This window comes from Lathyrus oleraceus, chromosome 5 (assembly GCF_024323335.1).
Source record: "Lathyrus oleraceus cultivar Zhongwan6 chromosome 5, CAAS_Psat_ZW6_1.0, whole genome shotgun sequence".
Taxonomy (NCBI): Eukaryota; Viridiplantae; Streptophyta; class Magnoliopsida; order Fabales; family Fabaceae; genus Lathyrus; species Lathyrus oleraceus.
Window position 1 is genome coordinate 532,424,411 of NC_066583.1, and position 22,032 is coordinate 532,446,442.

Consider the following 22,032-nt stretch of genomic DNA (forward strand, 5'->3'; position numbering starts at 1 on the left):
TCTATCTTTCTGTTGCAAATTATTCTATTCTCTAAATGTTGAAAAAATTTCTATTTTGTATCAGGGACTTGTGGCTGTATTTGAAGAATTGTCTGATACTATTGAGCATAGATTATGTCTTAGGCACTTGTATGCTAATTTCAAGAAAAGGTTTGGTGGAGGAGCCCTTATTAGAGATTTAATGATGGGAGCTGCTAAAGCCACATACTATCAGGCATGGGTCCAAAAGATGAATGAATTGAAGAATGCAGATCCCAATGCTTGGACTTGGTTGATGGCTGTTCCTACCAAAAGCTGGTGTAAGCATGCCTTTTCTTTTTACCCTAAATGTGATACATTGATGAATAATATCTCAGAGTCTTTTAATGCTACCATTCTAGCTGCTAGGGACAAACCTATACTCACAATGTGTGAGTGGATAAGAAAATATCTGATGAATAGGTTATCCACCTCTGCAAGTAAACTAGAAAATTGGCCACATAAGGTGATGCCAATACCTAGGAGAAGGTTAGATAATGAGGTGTTCAATAGTGGTCATTGGTTGCCAACATGGTCAATTGCTGAGACTTTTCAGGTTACACATAGTTACAACACACATGAATTTATTGTTGACATTGCTAAAAGGTCATGTAGTTGTAATTTTTGGGAATTAGTAGGAATTCCATGTAGGCATGCTGTAGCTGCTCTGAGTTATAGAAAGCAAAACCCTGATGAATTTGTTGATGCTTGTTACACAAGAGAAAAGTTTGCACTATGTTATGGATTTTCAGTAAGTCCAATCAATGGTCAAGATATGTGGCCAGAAGTTGAGATGGAACCACCTCTACCACCTGCATATAAAAATGGTCCTGGTAGACCTAAGAAGATTAGGATAAGAGAAAGTGGAGAGGATGGTGCAAGGAAGAGAAGATCTGGTGTTGCATATAAGTGCACCAAATGTGATAATTTTGGTCACAATGCTATGACTTGTAAGGCTACCACTCAGGATCCCAATGCACTTAAAAGAAAGGTAATTCATTGTGATATACATTTTGTCTTACATTCTACATTCTGTCTTACATTCTTCATTGTGATATGCATTGTGATGACAACCATACATTGTGTCTTACATTGTAGAGAAAACCTAAAAAAGGACATGTGCCAACTGCAACTGATATGCCAACTGCAAATGATATGCCAACTGCATCTGATATGCCTGCCCCAACTGCAACTGATATGACTGTTCCAACAAATGTGCCTGTTCCAACTGATCCACAGCCTCCAACTGATATGCCTGTTCCAACTATTATGAGTCAAACAGGATCTAGCGTGGCTGCCTCAATCACAAAACAATCCAGAAAAAGGGTTGAAAAAAAACCTATCATCAAAAGAAGGCAAAGTGAGAGGATCAAGTTGAGTTGGTTTAAAAGACCCATAACAGGTGAAGGAATATCTAGTGACAAACCAATTACCCTACCAGAAAATGAAGACATACCCACTTCAAAATGAGGGACTGATTATTATGTTTCTGCTATGTATTTTGTAATCCTTTTGGAAAACTCTTTTGTAATGCCAACTGATCTTTGAAGACATGTATTTTGTAATCCTTTTGTAACAAACATATGCACTTACTGTGATGATCAATTCTAATGTATCAGTTTAACATTATTGGTGTGTATTGTCTATAAAACACAATGGCTAGTCTGTCACATTTTTTTCTTGTTTTTCATAAACCATGAATTCTGCAGAGAGCCATGGCTAGTCTGTGCACTAATCTTACAACAAAACCATGAATTCTGCAGGACCTAAAGAAAAAGCCAAAGTATTTAATTACATTCACCTTGAATTCTGCACTGAAAAAGTTTAAGAGATAGACTACATTAATATATTTCAATTTATTTATATGTTTACTATGTCATAACAGTTTAAGATTGATGAACAGATTACATTTCATTGATGAACACATTACAAGTTCAACATTACATTGCTGAAAAACACTAATGACATAACAATTACATGACAGACTCATTAGATCACTAACTTAACCATAGCTGCTATCAACATCCATGACAGACCAATTACAAACATTAACCATAAATTTTTCCTCTTTTCCATTGCAATCTTTTTCTTCAGTTTTTCTAACTTGTTAAGCTTTCCGACTCTGCAATCTATCTCCTCAACAATCTCTTTAGCAAATTCAATCAAATAAGCCTTGTTGACTTCACATTGGCGGCATCCGGACGGATTGGTTTCTTTCACTGCAAACTCACTGACCAAATCATCCCACAAAAATAAACCGCACCCATTCTGCAATTTGAGACAAACACCACCAACAATTAATTTCGAAATCAAACTCAAAATAATAAAATGCTTCAAAATTGCTCACCATATAATTCCTGCATTTCCAAAATTTGCGACCGGGGTTTTCAATTGACTTGGAGACAAACAACTTCATGGTTTCATTGCATCCACATCTTGGTAAGCCGTTTCCAACTTCACTCGTGGAAGATGCTTTGCTGCCACCCATAACCCAGATGAAGGGGACACGGACGAAGATGAAGAGAGGGATGGATTTGGGGTAGGGATGGATTTCACGAAGAGAGAGAGGGATGGATTTGGGATAGGGATGGATTTCACGAAGAGAGAGAGGGATGGATTTGGAACCCTAATTTCTAGTTTATGCCATGCTGGAGACCTAATGAAGATTCACATGTGAAAATAAAAAAATTAAAAAGCCACGTCTGAAATAAAAAACCAAGATTCCATGCCACCTGGATATTAGGGGGTTCTATGAAGGAATCTACATAACATAAGGGGGATATTGAAAAAATAACTTTACTAGGGGGGTAACCCTAAACTCGCTAACATTACAGGGGGGTAAAGTGTATTTAACCCTTATTTTAATGAAAAGAGTTTCTATAGATTCTGTTGTTTTCAAAAAGTGATTTTGGACTTAACTAATAAGTGACAGTGTTATACGGTGAACTGACTTTTGTGTTTTTGCTTTGGAAAGCAAATGTCGCGGATAGCAAGAGTCGCCACCGACTTTTCTTTTATCCAATAAGGAAAGGCGGAAAAGAACAGGAAAGACCTTGATTAGATTTTGGGTTCGGGAGGTACATTATACAAAGGGAAGGTGTTAGCACCCTTTGTATCCGTGATTATCCATGGGCTCTTAATTGCTTAATCACTTATGTTTTTCTTGTCTGAAAAAAAGTGTTTGAGAACTGTTTAGAAAATGTTTTGAAAAGAGAGTTTAACTTTGTAATGATTCTTGTACGAATGTATACAAAGTATTTATCTCGTTTAATTTTGAAAGTTGTTTAGAAAAATATAACTTGGCAATGATTCTAGTACGAATGTATACCAAGTGGTGATTTTCTAATAGATGTTTTGCAAAGTGTGAGGTGTGAAAAGTGTTTTAAGTTGTGAGTCAGCATTTAAGAGTTATACCTACCCAAGGTCTTTATGGGTATTTCCTATCCTTATGAAGGTAAAACTGTCCTTACTATTGAGAAGTAAGTAGTCTTATCCTTTGGATGTAAAGGGACATCGTAGGGTCGTCGATTGGTCATCGAAGGCAACATTTGTAAGGATACCTTAGCATTCGAAGGGACGATCATCATTTAATCGTAGGCTACCACGGAGGGTCATCGAGGGATACAATCATATATTCGCAGGCAACATCCGAGGGACTATGATTTATCTTATAGGGACATGATGATTTAATCGAAGGGTCTTTGCTAAGTGTATCCCCACATTCGCGGGACATGACCGTAATACCGTAAGGCAACAAAGAGAGAGCCAAGATCATATATTCAAAGGCAACATTTGTAATCAATTAGGTAATTAGGATGAATCTCCACAAGGGTATCCCACAAATAAAGTGGAATACCTAGCAAGCTACCTTCTTCGGGAATATGTGAGCCCTCACAAAATTCAGCAAACAGGTCAGAATACCAAATGGGGTGCAATCAATAGTTGCACCGAACAAAGGAATCGCAACAGTAATAATGTCAGGCAAATAATACACAGCTATGATAGGACATGTCAGATAAACACAGAACAAAACAAAAAAAAAATAGCGACTGTCATGTTCGCTACTGCCTCGCCTAGCGAAGGCTTGGCGAACACTCGCTACATGTTCGCTTAGCGATGTGCTAGCGAACGGCTGCGGGTTTTGATTTTAATAACAGTACGATTTCAGCAAGCTCCAAATCCTATGGCATCCATTACAGAAATTACATGGTTAAACATTCAAGACATCCATGCATACTTAGATCCACATGCAAAACCTAAGATATATTTATAAATTCAATCATTATGTCACATGTAAATTGGGAGCATAAAGCGGTAGTGATAGTGCAAACCTATTTGCAATTTAATTGCAACGTTGAATTGGTAGATCACTCTTAGGGTTGGTGCCGGATTGAGTTGGGCGGAGGTAACCTTTGTGCAGATGAGTTTCCTTCAGGGTTTCCTTTAGGGTTGCTCTGAATTCTCTTGGTTAGCCTCCAGGGTTTGCTGTCTGTGTGGGTTTGTGTTTCTCCCTTTTTCTTTCTCCTCCCCTCCTCCTGAATGAGGTCTTGGTATTTATAATAGTTTTTGTGACCTAACGGGCTCAGAATGAAGCCCAAAATCTCTGGTATTCGCAAGCTTCGCTAGGCGAGTGGTGCAGCGAAGGGTTCGCTAGGCGAAGGATTTTGCTCGCCTAGCGAGCAAGCCAGTTTAAGTTATTTTCTGGATTTGGCCACCTGTGTGTTGGGTCTTTGTTCCTTTAAGATCAATGTCTTGAAAAATGAGTTGGAGTGCCTTGAAAAATGTCTTGCAAGATTAACGGGCAAATTTTGGGGTATGACAGACAACTACATACCGATATCCGCTTAATTGATATTTAATTTAGATCTAATTTTAGTTTTACTTTTCCCCCAAACAATCAAAATATCATCCGCCTTAGCTTTACGAAGTAACCTTAGAAAACGGTATATCGATTCATAAGTCCCTGTGGGATCGATATCTTTTAAAACTACGCGATAGAACTGTGCACTTGCAGTTAGTACCCCAAATCGACTCATAAAGTCGCGATCACTGTCACTAATTATCCGCCTTGGGTCGCGAACATTGTGCCGGTGCCGAAGAAGGATGGGAAGGTGAGAATGTGTATGGACTACCGGGATTTGAACAGAGCTAGCCCGAAGGATGATTTCCCACTACCTCACATCGATGTGTTGGTAGATAATACAACTCAATTCTCGGTGTTTTCTTTCATGGATGGCTTTTCTGGCTATAATCAAATCAAGATGTCGCCAGATGATATGGAGAAAATAACGTTCATCACACCGTGGGGCACTTTCTGTTATAAGGTGATGCCATTCTGTCTCAAGAACGCCGGTGCTACTTATCAGAGGGCCATGGTGACTTTGTTTCATGATATGATTCATCATGAAATTGAATGCTATGTTGATGACATGATAGCAAAGTCCCAAACAGAAGAGGGGCATTTGGTGGAACTGGCCAAGTTGTTTGACCGGTTGAGACAATTCAGACTAAGGTTGAATCCGAACAAGTGCACTTTCGGAGTGCGGTCCGGTAAATTGCTGGGGTTCATCGTGAGTGAAAGAGGAATCGAGGTTGATCCTGCTAAAGTAAAAGCAATACGAGAAATGCCTGAACCGAGAACAGAAAAGGAGGTTCGTGGTTTCTTAGGTAGATTGAACTACATTTCGCGGTTCATATCTCATCTAACAGCCACGTGTGAACCCATATTCAAGTTATTGAGAAAAGATCAAACGGTCAGGTGGAATAATGATTGCCAAGCGGCATTTGAAAAGATAAAAGAATATTTGCAGGAGCCTCCGATTCTGATGCCTCCTGTGGAGGGACGACCGTTAATTCTGTACTTGACGGTCCTCGAGGGGTCTATGGGGTGTGTACTGGGGCAGCATGACGAGTCTGGTCGAAAAGAGCATGCGATTTACTACCTTAGCAAAAAGTTTACCGACTATGAAACAAGATATTCACTGCTCGAGAAAACTTGCTGTGCTTTGGTATGGACTGCTCGCCGACTGAGACAGTATATGCTGGTTCATACCGCTTTATTGATTTCCAAGATGGATCCAATCAAGTACATTTTTGAGAAGCCAGCATTGACCGGACGGGTTGCGAGGTGGCAAATGATTTTGACCGAATATGATATCCAGTATACCTCTCAGAAAGCAATCAAGGGGAGTGTATTGTCTGATTACCTCGCCCAGCAACCCATTGAGGATTATCAACCGATGAAGTTTGAGTTCCCTGATGAGGACATCATGTTTCTCAAATCGAAAGATTGTGAGGAACCAATCCCGGAGGAGGGGCCTGACCCTGAATCCGAATGGATTCTGATGTTTGATGGGGCCGTTAACGTGAATGGTAGTGGAGTTGGTGCTGTTTTGGTTACGCCGAAAGGATCCCACATTCCTTTTGCTGCCCGGCTAACATTTGAGTGCACCAACAATGTGGCTGAATACGAAGCTTGTATCCTGGGTATTGAGGAGGCGATTTATTTGAGAATCAAAAACCTGGTTATATATGGAGATTCAGCTTTGGTTGTGAATCAGGTTAACGGAAAATGGTATACGCATCAATCTCATTTAATTCCATACCGGGATTATACGAGGAGATTGTTGACGTTTTTCACCAAGGTGGAATTACATCATGTGCCGAGAGAAGAGAATCCTTTGGCAGATGCGTTGGCTACTCTGGCTGCCTTGATTAAGGTACAGTGGTGGAATCAGTTCCCCAGTGTTGAGGTGGGACGTCTGGATAGACTGGCTTATGTGTTTGCTGTTGAGGCAGCGCCTGATGATGAGAAGCCGTGGTATTAAGATGTCAAGCGCTATCTGGAGACCCAAGAGTATCCTGAGGGAGCATCCAAGAAGGACCGAAAGACTCTGAGGAGGTTGGCCATGGTGTTCTATTTGAATAAGGATGGGGTTTTGTACAAGCGTAATTTCGATTGGGTGTTGCTCAGATGTGTCGATGACAAAGAAGCAAGCCAATTGATGAAAGAAGTACACGAGGGGTCGTTCGGTACCCATGCTAGTGGGAATACAATGGTGAAGAAGCTGTTAAGAGCTGGATATTATTGGATGACAATGGAGGCCCAATGTTTCAATTTCGTGCGGAAGTGTCATAAATGCCAGATTTATGCTGACAAGGTGCACGTGCCTCCAAATCCGTTGAGCTTGATGTCGTCTCCGTGGCCGTTTGCTATGTGGGGCATTGATATGATTGGGAAGATTGAGCCTACAGCTTCGAATGGGCACCTGTTCATATTAGTGGCTATCGATTACTTCACCAAGTGGGTGGAAGCAGCCTCTCATGCAAATGTGACGAAGCAGGTCGTTGCCAGATTCCTCAAGAGAGACATCATTTGCAGATATGGGGTTCCCGAAAGAATTATTACTGATAATGGTTCTAATCTCAACAATAAGATGATGGCAGAACTGTGCCGGGAATTCAAGATTGAGCATCACAATTCTTCTCCTTATCGTCCGAAGATGAATGGGGCGGTTGAGGCAGCCAATAAGAATATCAAGAAGATTGTGCAGAAGATGGTCGTGACCTATAAGGATTGGCACGATATGTTGCCGTTTGCATTGCATGGGTATCGAACCTCGGTACGTACGTCTACTGGGGCAACGCCTTTCTCGTTGGTATATGGAATGGAAGTCGTGTTACCAGTTGAGGTTCAGATTCCGTCGCTGAGAGTCCTGATGGACGTGAAATTGCAAGAGGCTGAATGGGTAAGGACTTGGTACGAAGAGTTGAGCCTGATTGAGGAAAAGAGGCTGGCGGCCATCTGTCATGGGCAGTTGTACCAGCAGCGGATGAAGCGTGCTTTTGACCGAAAGGTACGACCTCGTGTGTATCATGTAGGTGATATGGTGTTGAAAAGGATCCTTCCTCCTCAAAATGATCGTAGGGGCAAGTGGACACCCAATTATGAGGGTCCATTCGTGGTCAAAAAGGTTTTCTCTGGCGGAGCCTTGTTGTTGACGACCATGGATGGCGAGGATTTCCCATCCCCTGTGAATGCGGATGCAATTAAAAAATACTTCGTATAAGAGACCCGCTGGACGAAAAGAATAAAATAGTCCAGGCAAAAATGGGCATCCCGGCGAACCAGAAAAAATGAAAAAAAGGTTCGGGCAAAAATTAGGGATAAAATGAAAAAATTGTACACCCGGCAAGTCGAAAACCTAGAAAGGCGGCTTGGGCAAAAAAGGGTATCCCGGTGGACTGAAAACCCGAAAGGGCGGTCCAGGCAAAAGAGGGATTGAAACGAACAACTGCGTCCAGCATGATCGTTTGTGCTTTGAATATGACACGTGGATAATCCCCGGCAGGGATCGGTTGGAAGCGTCTTGTTCAGAAGGCAGAAAGTGCGGAGAATCTTGAGGACATATGGGGTGTAACCGAGTTGGAACTCGATGAGATCACGGTTTCTCATTGCCATTAGGATAGATTTTCCTTTTGTGCGCAATTACCTCTTTTCAGGAATTGCTTCCTTTGTATTGCTCAGTTATGAGCCACATTTTTTTTCAATCAATAAAATGCATATTCAGACAAATAATTTTTGTTTTTTGTTTTCATTACCGCTTTGATTGCAAAAACATCCGTTTATTTTGATAAAGAATCTTTTCATTTTGAGGCATGGAGGTCCTTTCCAATGCATGTTCCTAAGATTGAAAGCTTGAAATCTTATTCGGAAGTTTGAGTGACCTAGGTGTTGAAGCTTTGACACACCTGGGGCACGTTTTTATCTAATGATCTCTTTTGCAGGTGCTGTTAGGTATTTTCACTCACTTGCAGGTTGTAATGTGAAGTCTTTTTGACAAAGGATCCCCGTGGAGTCCAATCAGGGACAAGGGACTGAAGAATGGTGAAAAGACAGTGAGAGACGTGCGACGATCCTGGAGGGTTAATCAAGAAGACTCTTCAAAGTCTGAGAATTGGAAAGTTGATACTAATCTAAGGAGTTCGATCTCCGTAGAATACAGAGAAGTCGAGAATACAAGGTGATGAAACAGAAAAGTCCAGACGAGCCTGGGAGCTCTCAAAAGTGGAAAGCTGACACTGGATTCAGATGTTGAATACCAAGGTTCGACGAGTCGACGGGTGTTATGTGTCAGACTTTCCTTATTTCAAGCAGAGTCGGGATTGTCACCTCCCCAGCAGATTCAAGGTCTGTGTTTTCCCCAAGCAGGGTCGGGATTGTTATCTCCCCAGCGGGTTCGAGATCGATATTTCCTCCGCAGCCAGGCCTGAAGGTTGCTATTTCCCCAGCAGAGGTGTTTGAGGGTAGCTGTTTCCCCTAGCACGACGGAGCTTGTTAGTTTCCCCAGCAAGTCGAAGATTGCTGTTTTCCCCGCAGAGTGTGTTGGTGGTTTCTTTCCCAGCGAGTTTCCCAAGCGGATCGGGTGCAGAGGAGGTTATCCCGGGCGAGGGTTGTCTTTTCCCCCAGCAGCAGGGTTATTCCCCAACAGGGTGGAGATTGGAGTGTTGTCGAGTTCCTCAGCAGAGTGCCTCGAGCTCCCTAGAAGAATCCCCTGAGGGGGATACTTTTTATGCATTCATCATTTAGATAGGTATAGCATATTGCATAGCTAATTGCGTAGCATTTCTATAATTATGGAGCATTTCGCTAAAAAAAAATCATGCATCATCATTGCAAGCATAAACTAGTCTCAAGCCGTGGTTACTGTTTGAGGATTGGTTTCGCCAGATGGTGAAGATGTTACTATGAGGAGTTTATCATCATGATGTCAGATCAATAATATTCCCCAGTAGTGCGATATTGGAGGAAGATTTCGGTCGGGCGGAGATGGAAATGATAATCAGAGTTTCGGGGTCCAAAAAGAAAAGTAAAGAGAGAAAAATCCCCAGCTGAGCGCAAATTGTTCGTTTGCTAGGGTTGAATAGAGGATAGCGTGCTCATGGCTTGTTATTCCCAACATAGGTCGTTGGCCCGCGTGCCGCCTCATTTATCACGTTTCCTTATTTCTGCCGATGCTGACAGGCATGAAGTTTTCCGATGTTCAGATCGAAGAAGTTTCCGACGATCAGGTCGACGCACTTGTGGCATTCAGGCCAGTTTCCGATTTTCAGATCGAAGAAGTTTCCGACGATCAGGTCGACGCACTTGTGGTATTCAGGCCGAACCGGTATTCAGACCGATGTGGCACTCAGGCCAGTTTCCAGTATTCAGACCGAAGTGGTATTCAGGCCGAACCGGTATTCAGACCGATGTGGCACTCAGGCCAGTTTCCGGTATTCAGACCGAAGTGGTATTCAGACCGAAGCGGTATTCAGGCCGGTTTTTCGGGCATTCAGGCCAATCTCTCGGTGTTCAGACCGACATTAATACTCTCATATTCCGAGGTTCAGTATTCAGACTGATGAACGGCGTTCATGCCATGGTGGTTCCTGTGTTACCATTTATTTTGGTATCCAGGTCAATATTTTCTTCTCGGTACTCAGGCCGAATTTCTCCGTACCAGATGGATTCTTCTTTTGAGATCGCATCTTTGCCGATTCTGACAGGCATTGTTAATTATTTCCCAGCGAAGCGTAAATTGTTCGTCTGTTCTTGGTATTCAATCACTCTTCACCCTGATCATCTGAAAGCCGAGGCTGTTCATATCGACAGGTTCATAGTGGATTGAATAGGGGCAGCTTTAATACCTCAAAATTTGCCCTCCTCTTCTTGGGACTAGTTTAGCATATTGCATTTCATGTTTTGGGACATTAGGCATTAGCATATTGCATATCATGTGACAATAAGAAAGTCATCCTCCTAAGTCTTTCTCAGAAGATAGAGAGGTTAAGAGATTCAAGCTTGAGGGTCTCATGGATTGATGATCAATCATCTGAGGGTTGCTCTTCAATTAGGGTTTTATTGGTTCCTCAAGGAGGTTGAGTATGATCTTATTTACAAGGATATGTCATCATCATCATGGTTATGTCCTTATCAAGGGGTTCATTGTTCATGCTCAGATTCCTCTGGATTAGGGTTTTGACCTCTGGTCAACCCTAATCAGTGCCATTCTACCAGTCAGGGTTTTTTAAGGAGATGAGGTTATTTGCTTGGATGAGGATCATATGATTATTATGTGAAGCTTACAAGAGCTAGGGTTTCATTTTGGAGCCAATTCCTCAAGTGGTTGAGACTCAAGCTGATCAGAGCACTTCTAAGTCATATGTCAACCAGAAAGTCAACAGAAAGTCAACTGAGGGCTAGGAGGTGGAGAAATGAGTTTCAACATCTCATTCATGTTCAAATGGGGTTCATTGGTTATTACAAATGCATATCTTGAAGAATTTGAGGTCAGATCAAAAGTTTCCAAAAATGGAAAGTGACCTGTAATTGAAGGTTTCCAAAAATGGAAAGTTTTTGGTCCAAATTCAACTTGATCTTACATCATCAAAGAAGCTTCAAATGAATTTTTGTCCAACATGAAAGTTGAATATCTCTCTCTCCCATTTCCAAAAAGTCCAAGATCATGAATTTATGATAAATGGTTGAAGAGATATGGTTCAATCATTGCCAAGTGTGCTTGAAACTTCAAAAGGCCATATCTTTTGACTCATAACTCCAAATTGAGTGTTCTTTTTTGCCAAATTCTTCTCATGGCATGAACTTTCCAAAGCATTCATCATATTACATGAAAATTCATCTTATGACCATATGCATATTCATGCTTATTTTGGAGGGAAAATGCTAAATTTGAAATTGGTGCATCATGGGAACAAATCACCATTGCCATTGTGTTAATTGGAAGATTTTAAGTGAATTTGGCCATGCACATGGTACTGTTCACGTTTGGAATTGCCATGCACCACACAAATTGTCATTTTTGGTCACACACCCTATCTTTGTTAATCTCAACTAAACCTTGCCTAATTACAATTTGGATGTGATTAGTGGAGCATATATATACATAATCCTAACAGAATTTGTGATTATTCATCATTCTAGATCTAGATCTCATTTTCCCTCCATTTTTTCCTCTCAACCAAAATTCAAATTTCTACCACATAACCTTGCTATTTTCTTGCATATTCTTGTTCTGTGATATGGATTTGGTGTAGATCAAGCTTTGTTTTGAAGGATTCGTGTAAAAATCAAGCATATCAAGTTCATGAAGGTGAAGATGGAAATGGTTATTTGAGCAAGATCTAAGTTGTGCCAAGCCTCAATTTCAACTTCAAGCCTCATAACAGTGATACAGGAAGAGATTTGGATGCTTGCCAAGCCTTGAATCTGCTACTGCCATTGTTGGAGCTTCAAGAGGTCAAAAATTCGAACCTCTTAATTCATGATTTTATGTGCATATTATTGTAGATCTTTCCATGCTGAAAATTCTGATCTAAATTTCATAAAAAACGGATGATTATTGAGTGAGATATATGTGTTTAAAGTTTGGTGGTCAAAGATGTTCTTGATCGATTCTTGAAATTCATGATGATTTGGACCAAAATATTATTAGATTTGTAATCTACGTGCCAAGACGAGTTGAATGATGTATTCGTTTCAAAATTCTGGAAAAAAATTTCGAATTCACTGTTCACCACCGTCTTCATGAAGAAGACGGTGGTTTCCACCGTTGTCACCGCCGTCGTGAACAGTGCCAGCGCGCCTGGTTTTGTACTAGGGCACATCGTCAAAACGACGCCGTTTTGGCCCAGGCGCTTCCCTCGCTTCGATTCTGGCTGAGAGAAAATTTCAAATTAATGCTCATTTATCTTTTCCCTCCATTTCACCATATCTCACATTTTAATTCAATTTTTTTCCAAACTTCCAAAAATCATAACTAATTGAAAATAGCTCCAAATTGAATGATTTTTTTTCCAAATGTTCATTGAAATGTCTAGAATTTTATGGTTTTGATTTCATGATTTTATCATTTCTGGAATTTGAATTGTGGTTGATTATGTGAACATGTGTGCATTTGTGACATTGCCTCATTCTTTCTATCATGAAATGCTCAATATTGATCCAAATGCCATGAAATTTTGCATGATGATTCTTAACATGTTGATAGATTTGTGTGATTTTATTTTGGAATTTTTTTGCTATTGTCTTCACTGTTTGGGACACATGTACCTTAGGTGTGACAATGTGTGTCACACAATTTGATGTTCCACTTGTGCATTTTCATATCCATATCAAATGAGCTCCTCTGTTTATGATTTTTGGCATGATGATTGTATTAGACATGTTGTGTGCACATGAAAATTTCCAGAACTATTTGATTCATTTCTGTTTTGATATGGAATTTTGATTCTTGATGATCATTTGAATGCTTTGAAATTGTCTTTGTCTTCTCTTGCTCACTACATGACTTTGCTTAATGATTTTGATGTGGTCCTTTTTAGGACATGTTCTTGAGTGAATGTAGTTGCTTCATGTTGAATATCAAGTTCTGTTTTGACTTTTTGACCCACCTTTGACCCTAGCCTTTGAGCTAGTGGTTTGTTCTCATCCTTTGGACTTTGTGTGTTTCAGGTTTCAAGCAATTAGCCACATTGGTTGATATGATCTCATCACTTGAGATACAAGTTATTTTGGTTGACTAACCTTGCTGTTTTGTAGGTCTTGTGGATGGTGAATTAATTTAGTTTGCTTGCATCTCATGCCTTGCATTGATGTTGTCTGATGATTGGTTGTCTCACTGTTGGACTTTCTGATTGTTTTGTCTGAATACTATACTGATTGTTTGGTTGTTTACACAGGTACTTTAGCCGCTTTAACTCATTATTTGAGTTGCTTTGCTTTGCTTGTGGTTGGCATACCACTTAGGTAAAACTCTTGATCTCCATGTAGTCTGGAACACCTGCTGTTTTTGGCAGGCACCTGTCTGAAGCCCTCCTTAAGAGGCCATGTTTTTGTTTGTTTATATGTGTGCCTTGTACATGTAAAGACCTCCTAAGTGAAGAGGCATCGGCAGATAGAAGGGATGTGCAATCCATCCCCTGTTATTCAGTTGTGTCTTTCATCTTGCTCACACCATGTGTTGATGCATTTTGAATAAAAACCCAAAATCTTGTTGTGTCAGTCATGTGGAATAGAGTCCCACATTCTGGACTCCCACACCTTCTTTGATTCAAGCTCACCCAGGCCCGGGTTAAGAGCCATGAGGCATAACCCTCATCTCCAGTTCATCTTCTCACCCTAACTCTCAATGTTAGAGGTTAAGAGCCTGACCACCCTTTCCAGTTGGCTTGTTTGTCAAGGTCGATATGACCCCTTGACTAAAGCCCAACCTTGCTTGAGCCCCTTGGTTGTGTATAGTGTATGCTGATTGCTTTTGATGATTATCTGTTTTGCTTCTCATCTCCTTTCTGTAGGAGTCGTATGATCAACTTTCGAGGAAGTTGAATGTACGTAGAGATAGACTTGAGTTGACTCACTGCCTGTGTGAGTCAAACTCTTGTTAGAAACCCCAACCTAGAACTATTGTGGATTACATGACAACTATTAGGCTCGAGTCAATCTCCCTTTTAGTTTGTTATTTCCCAGTCTCTGGTTAGGATAGAAGGTTCTCCCCTGTTAAGGGGAACTACGTTGCCCTGATCCTCATACCAGATGAGGTACGTAGGCAGGAGATCGTGCGAGATCTCTCCGGGCACCCTTTTTGTTTTTCAACCTTTTCTTTTTGTGTGTGTTTTGACAGTTATTAGGCTCGAGTTTCAGACTCCCTATTAGCTTGTCTGTTTGATACCCTCTTGTGAGTAGGTGTGGAGTCTGATGTAAGTCCAGCGATTGGCGTTCGGTTTCCTTTGCGTGTTTGTTGTGTGTGGAGTCTGATGTAAGTCCAGTGATTGGCAGTCGGTTTCCTGTGTGTGTTTGTTTGTTTGGAGTCCGACATAAGTCCAGCGATTGGCAGTCGGTTTCCATTTGTGTGTTCGCTTTGACGTCTCAGCGTCTTTGGTGTGTGTTTTGTTTCGGTGTGCGTTAGCCGAACTACGGTAGCTCTGATTCTCATTCCAGATGAGATACGTAGGCATAGGATGTGATGTCCTAGCGAGACCGTTCCCCTCTTCTTCCATCTGTGTTTTATTCCAGTGTGCGTGCATTCTTTTTTAGCAGTTATTCAGCAACCTTATTCTATTCTTTTGAGCGTGGATCCCGTCGAGTACGACGAACGTGAGGGGTGCTAATACCTTCCCCTTGCGTAACCGACTCCCGTACCTTGTAATCTCCGGTCGTAAGACCATTTCCTTTCCAGGTTTACTTCGAGTGTTTCCTTTCCCTCCTTTGGGATAAATAACGCACGGTGGCGGCTCTGTTTGTTTGTCTTTTTCCGCCGGTTGTTTTTCGCGTTGCGACAGTATAGTATATGTCGACAACTGGGGCATAATAAGAACAAATTTCCATATCGTGAGTCTAGTTCCACAACATAGTTTTCATATTCATAACTCTGTGTACCAATGCTATTTATCAATAAAGTTTACTTTTTATTCCAAATAGAAGATGACATTGGAACAACAAACACAAACATCTAACATTAGAACAACAAATACTAAAATAAAAACAAATACTGGAACAAGAACAAGTACTAAAGCAAGAACAAGTACTAGAACAATAACAAATACAAGAACAACAACACAAACAACCATTAAAATCTAGGAAATTACAACAGTTAACACTATGTCATCTGATCCATGCATCATTTGGATGCAATCAATGTCGCTTTCAACTTCAACCCACCAACGTACCGTTTCTCCAGTTTCAAATGAGAACCTTGTTCTAAGCCTCTGAATCCTTCTGATGACTTCCCCAGGTTGGTAATCTCCCTCTAACCAAGAAATCAAGGACATTTTTAGTTGGTCCAACGAACGGATGTTCCAAAATTTCATCTCCATTGGGGGTTTGACAGGCGAGAAAATAACATGTCCATCCCTTTTTAAGATTACTGATTTAGGATCCGGCCGCCTTAATGATGTTCGCTGCCATGATGACGGTCTGGGGGATGTCATGAACTCAACTTGATAGAGAAAGTGATAGGAAAAAGTGGTGAAGAAAATGCAAGGAAATAACTCAACTCTTACACCAATGTACTTAACCCTAATTAGTGTCGCACTTGATTAATTAGTCTTAGGGAGAATTACAGTTTGAATTAGGTCATAACTACCAAACTCTAATTATAACCGATCAATAAACCCTAATTATAATTGATTAATTAACCCTAACATGATTAACCCTAATTCTTCCAAAAATTTATATATATATATATATATATATATATATATATATATATATATATATATATATATATATATATATATATATATATATATATATATATATATATATATATATATATATGTATTAATATAAATTAATATAATTTATAATAAACATAAATTAATAAATTTAAAATTAGTTAAAAAAAATTTACAAAAATTTAAAAAATAATTAAAAATATATTAAATTTTTTTTTAAAAAAAAGAAAAAAAAATTAAATTTTTTTTTTAGGAGTAGGCGCTACTCCTAGTGGCGAGTTGCCCTCCTATTAAAGGGTAGGCGCCATCTAGGGTGGCGCCCATGTGTCTTTAGGGCAAAAAAGTGCCCTTTTTTATAATTTTTTTGAAATTATGGTTATTTTTAAATTTTTTTTAAAAAACATGATTATTTAAAAAAAATCTTCAAATAAAGTTAATCGGTAAAAAGAAAAGAAATACAAAAAAAAAATAAAGAATTAAGCTAATACCTACCTCATTGTCAAGATTAAAGATGGAAATGGAAGAGTTGGTGGGTTGTATTCCATGGATTCCAACTTTTAATCTTAACCCTTTTCTGGCAAACTAGATGCAAGAATAGGAGAACCAACAACTAACATGTTGCTAACATTGCTCTTATAATTTATAACAAGTTCAAGCAATCAACAATTTTTAATGGAATCTCTCAAAATTCATCCCAACACATATTGGCAGGCATATGCAATTGATAAACTCTTAATTTCTTTCCTCCCAATAGGAAGAATCAAGATGGACTGGATAAAGGTCTACAGCTGAGGAAGATGCAGCAGTCCATGGCCCATCGCTTAATAAACTCTGACTCTGTGTTTGTGTTTCTGACTTACTACTTGTCTTATTTTCTTCAATCTGATAGTAATACTTCCTCATTACTTCAAACTTCTTTTCATCTATTACTTCACTTGAATCTGCAACAAATTCTGGAACCGCGCTCCTACCTTTGAGCATACTTACCACCGACGACATGGAGGGCCTAAGGTTTGAAGTCACATTCGTGCATAGAAGAGCCACATTGATCACCACCATAGCTTCTTTTTTGTTCAAATTTGATCCTAATCTTCTATCAACTAGCTCCATTAAGTCACCCTTCTCTTTCATCAAATGTGCCTGTTGAAAGAAAAAGATAAATAAACAATAACAGTTTGATTTGAAACCCGTCTTTTACAAAAGATACATTCAACTTCTGAAAATTCTTCATAGTACAAAATTGGTCCTATGTATGTGAAATATCTAAACCAAAATGATGTCACTTATTAAGACGCTTCGTGATAGTAAGATTCTAGAAAATTGCAGTAACTATGAAAGATCCTCTACAATTACTCTTCTAGACAGATTAAAAGTACATGCTTTTCCAATCCTCTTCATTGTCCAAGTGAAATGTAATACTTCAACAGAGAAATGTTCTCCAACTTTTCAAAATTAACGTTGGTCAGGACAAGGAAAGGAGTAAGAAAAGGTGACACATGAGTTCATTCTCTTGCAGAGTTGAATTATTACAAGAAAAATGAACTACAATATGTGTATGCCATAACACAAAATGAAGTGTAAGTAGATAGTACCATTTAGAATCAAATTTGCATGATCAGGGAGAACATGAAAAAAATTACCCAATCAAGAAGATAGAATGCTTCCTCCTTGGACCGATAAAGGGTGTTGCTCCTTCCACTAACGATTTCCAAGGCAACAACTCCAAAACTATAGACATCTGCTTTGTCTGTCAAATACCCATGCAATGCATATTCAGGAGCCATATATCCACTGCATAATTGAAACATATCATTTCAACAACTTAATATCAGAATACAATATGATGCCAAACTATTATATTATAAAAATTATCAATTGAATTAAATTTGATAACTATTTGGAGTACTTTTTAATAAACTCAGAATGCAAGAATTATAGTTAGTTACTCACTATGTCCCAGCAATTCTAGTGCTGATATGAGTATTGTCCTCCTCATCAAGCTTGGCTAAACCAAAATCAGATATCTTTGGTTTGAGATCTTTATCAAGCAACACATTAGTGGCTTTGATGTCCCTGTGAACAACCTTCAATCTTGATTCTTCATGGAGGTATGCCAAACCTCTAGCAATACCAACGCAGATCTTCTTCCTTGTTGACCAATCTAGTTTTATTTGGTGTTCCTCTGGACCTTTATTTGTGAATGTAATAAAAAATGGTAACGTGCTAAGTTAAAAAATGTGAACTATCACATAAATAGCAGCCGAAGTAGACAATGTAGGGAAGTTACCAAATAAAGCACGAGCAAGACTATTGTTTTCCAAGTATTCATAAATCAGCAATAACTGATCTCCCTCCACACAACAGCCATGGAGTTTAACAAGATAAGGGTGTTGCAAAGCAGAAATCATGCCTATCTCATTTAAAAACTCACGATTCCCTTGCTTTGATTTAGAAGAAAGTTGTTTGACTGCTATCATTGTCCCATTGGGCAAACTGCCCTGCATTTTGAGGAATGTTGATTTAGAAGTAGAGAAATGGTTTTCTCAAATATACATGTAAAACTAAAATAAAAGCATGACACCCGAAAGGATTTGTTATATTAAGCAAAATACCTTGTACACAGGACCGAATCCTCCTTCTCCAATCTTATTGGAAATATCAAAGTTATTTGTTGCTGATTTGATTTGTCTTAAGGTAAATAAACTCGTTTGAAGGTCTAAACTCTTCAGCTCTGCTAATTTAAGTAAAAGAAGGATCAAAGATAACTTGATCTAAGAATTCACACATGGAATCTCTGCGTCGACAATCCATTTCTTAAAAGCTTGCAACTTTCTTAATTAACACATGGATACTAAAACTAGTCTCAGGTTCCATAACATGATATACTAATAAAAGTATGCCCTCAAACAACATGAGAAAGTTTATTTTGTATGACTTGAATAATTCATGTGTTGGCAAAAAGTTTTATAATAATAGCAACAAAAGAAATTTCTTTGTCATCACCTTTTGCTAAAGAGTTTTTCTTTCCAAAACATCCTTTCCACCAGAGTATACCGAATACTAGAATGATAATAATTGTTGCTGCAACCACAATTCCAACCACAGCTCCTGCAGATATGCTTCTAGGTGGAGAGTCTGCTTGATTATTATGATACAGTACATTTTTAATATTAGATCATAACATGGAGATAGCATAAGATTAGGAAGGTACAAAGTATAACCCACCAGATTTCACTGATATAGCTGATATAAGAGGACCGTATACTGATTTATTTGGGAGATACTGTGTCCCTTTTCCAGCCCAATACAAACGGATCTCCAAAGTATTACTGGTAACAACAACATCATTGAACTGTTTTATGATTTTCTTACCAACTCCTCTTGCTTCTTTGGCAATATTGAAGTCCTTTTGCACTGACTTTCCCTGCAACATTTCAATCACAATCTTCTTAGTACTTCAGTATGATTACAATTTATAAGTATTTTAATTGTTAAACCATGTACCTGAAGATAGATATCAAATACACGCCTTCCAAGACTACCATAAGTTTGACCATCTGTGAACATTATTTCAGCAAAATGCAGATTTACGGTGTAGTTTCCATTTGCGAGGCAAAAGCCATAATAAGTCAATGAAATAGGAGAAACACGTGCTTTCATGTAGAGCTCAGAATCCACCATAGTAAGTTTAGAGATACTTTCCGGGGTAAAAGTGTTTCCAAATATATCACTATCAATGAATTTACCAGTGCTGCTAAATGCCCATTTTACTGTTGGATTGTCACTGACATAGAATCTGGCTGGTCCAGATGAATCTTGATCATATTCATAACTTGTTCCGTTGACTTGTTCATGATTTCCACCACAATTTATATAAAGGGAGTAAAAGTCTGGGTTGAGCAGATCATGTGAGTAACTTTTGAAATATTAAAGAAACTAAAAAGATCAAAAAGAAAAATATGTTCCTTGAAATTTTATTGTTAGATACTCTCTCTCTCTCTAGTTATCAATTTTCCCCACTGTAAACGAAGATGAAATGAGGGAATCATGGTTGTTAACATACTGTTGGAAAATACATCAATATTTATTTCCTAGTTTATTGTTTTTTAAAAGTTCTAGAGGATTCCATTATATCGTTTTATTTTTCAATGTAATAATTTTCTCCTTAGTTCAAGGAGAGAATTAATTATATTCTCATTATATAAATCAGTTTTTTGTTGACAAATAAATAAATAAAGTATTTATTTATTATCTTTCCATATGGTATGTATCAAGAGGGTTAGATTAGGGGTGTTACTGTAAGACTGTCAGTTCAACCCGTTATCTTACCCGATTCGCCTCTTATGACGGATCGTAACAGGTGACATTCCCTAACATAGGCCTATACTGGATTCTCCACAACCAATCATGGCGAACAATCACCCGAGTCGAGCGTAAACCGCGGTGGTGGACGCAGAAATGGCGATGGCAGAGGAGACGGAGGAGACCGTGGTGGCCACGTAGATGGCAGTGATAGAGGAGACGACAGTGGACACATGGATGACATACCAGAGTTCGTCGCAAATAGTGGCGGTAACGGCGACAACAATGAAAAAGGAACAACAATGTTTATGACGGTAAGTTCAACATAGGCTGCAATGACCAAAATGGTTGCTCATGCTCCCTCAAGGTCAATATTCCTAAGATGAATGAGAATAAATATAATGAATAAACCCAAAGCGTTCACTTGATATTGAATAGCAAAGAGAAACTTAGTTTTTTAACAAGAGCAGTAGCTGAACTAGCAAGAGGAGATCCTCTTTAAAAACAATGCAAGTCTGAAAACTGCTTGATTATTGTTTGGTTGGTAAGCTTTATGGAAACTAGAATATGTAAGTCTTACATGTTTTTGCCTTCTGCAAATGATGTATGGGAAGCTGTTAAGGAAATACACTCTGATATTCAAAATTCCTCCTAATTTTTTGGTTCAAAAACAAAGTTATGACAAGAGTGTAACTGCTTATTATATTGAACTGTGAACCCTGCAACAAGATTTGGATCTCTATTATGATGACAATTGGAGGTGCACAGAAGATAGTGTTATGTTTTTCAAGAGGCAAAAAAAAATGACTGTGTATTCATGTTTCTCTCTGGGTTGAATAAATATTTTGATGAGATAAGAGGTCGAGTTTTAGGAAAAATACCATTGTCAACTCTTTGTGAAACTTTTGCAGAAATGAGAAGGGAGGAAGCATGAAAAGGAATTATGATGGATAAGACAACACGAAGCTGAATCTGAAGGCTCAGTTCTGACTACTAGAAACCTCGACGAGGGAAAAAGATCAGACAAATTTCTTTAGTGTGATCACTACGGGCGTGAATGACATACACATGAAACTTGTTGGAAGCTCAAAGCCAAACCTCCTAACTAGAAGAATAAAGGTAGTCAGCCATTTCAGGATAGTAATTCTGATCGAGGGCAACAATCCTCTTCGACTCAACTTCCACTCACTACGGAACAACTAGACAAATGTTCAAATTCCTCAAGTCTCCAACTCCTTCTTGCTCTATAGCACACAATGTAATTTTGTATTTCTTAGTATCAACCCCAGTATTACTTGGATAGTAGATTCAGGTGCCTCTGATCACATGAGAGGTGAATCCACTTTGTTCTCTTCATATAGTCCATGTGCAGATAATCGCAGATCACTCTTTTTCAGGCATTGCAGGTAAAGGGTAAGTTATGTTGTCTCCAATGTTAAACTTTTAAAGATGTCCTTCATGCTTCAAACTTATCATGTA

The 22,032-nt window shown here is 39.0% G+C and overlaps 2 protein-coding genes across 4 annotated transcripts in view; one reads left to right on the forward strand and one right to left on the reverse strand.

The window, feature by feature from the left end:
* The first annotated feature begins 219 nt into the window (after nucleotides 1–219).
* On the forward strand, nucleotides 220–1,538 carry LOC127086130 (uncharacterized). Its single transcript, XM_051026844.1, has 2 exons — nucleotides 220–1,009; nucleotides 1,117–1,538. Exons 1-2 carry the CDS (start codon nucleotides 230–232, stop codon nucleotides 1,486–1,488), a joined length of 1,152 nt encoding a protein of 383 aa, XP_050882801.1. The 5' UTR covers nucleotides 220–229; the 3' UTR covers nucleotides 1,489–1,538.
* Nucleotides 1,539–16,720: 15,182 nt separating this feature from the next.
* LOC127086133 (probable leucine-rich repeat receptor-like serine/threonine-protein kinase At3g14840) overlaps nucleotides 16,721–22,032 on the reverse strand; it is a 30,972-nt gene continuing 25,660 nt past the window's right edge. Inside the window, exons 17-24 of one of the 3 annotated variants that reach the window (XM_051026853.1) lie at nucleotides 19,756–20,141; nucleotides 19,477–19,675; nucleotides 19,255–19,386; nucleotides 18,864–18,985; nucleotides 18,539–18,749; nucleotides 18,202–18,439; nucleotides 17,892–18,042; nucleotides 16,721–17,391 (exon numbers count right to left, since the gene is read on the reverse strand). In XM_051026853.1, coding sequence (XP_050882810.1) covers nucleotides 16,984–17,391; nucleotides 17,892–18,042; nucleotides 18,202–18,439; nucleotides 18,539–18,749; nucleotides 18,864–18,985; nucleotides 19,255–19,386; nucleotides 19,477–19,675; nucleotides 19,756–20,141 — 1,847 coding nt within the window. In that variant the 3' untranslated portion in view covers nucleotides 16,721–16,983. The remainder of the gene's footprint in view (nucleotides 17,392–17,891; nucleotides 18,043–18,201; nucleotides 18,440–18,538; nucleotides 18,750–18,863; nucleotides 18,986–19,254; nucleotides 19,387–19,476; nucleotides 19,676–19,755; nucleotides 20,142–22,032) is intronic. The other 2 variants (XM_051026852.1, XM_051026851.1) reach the window with 2 other exon arrangements.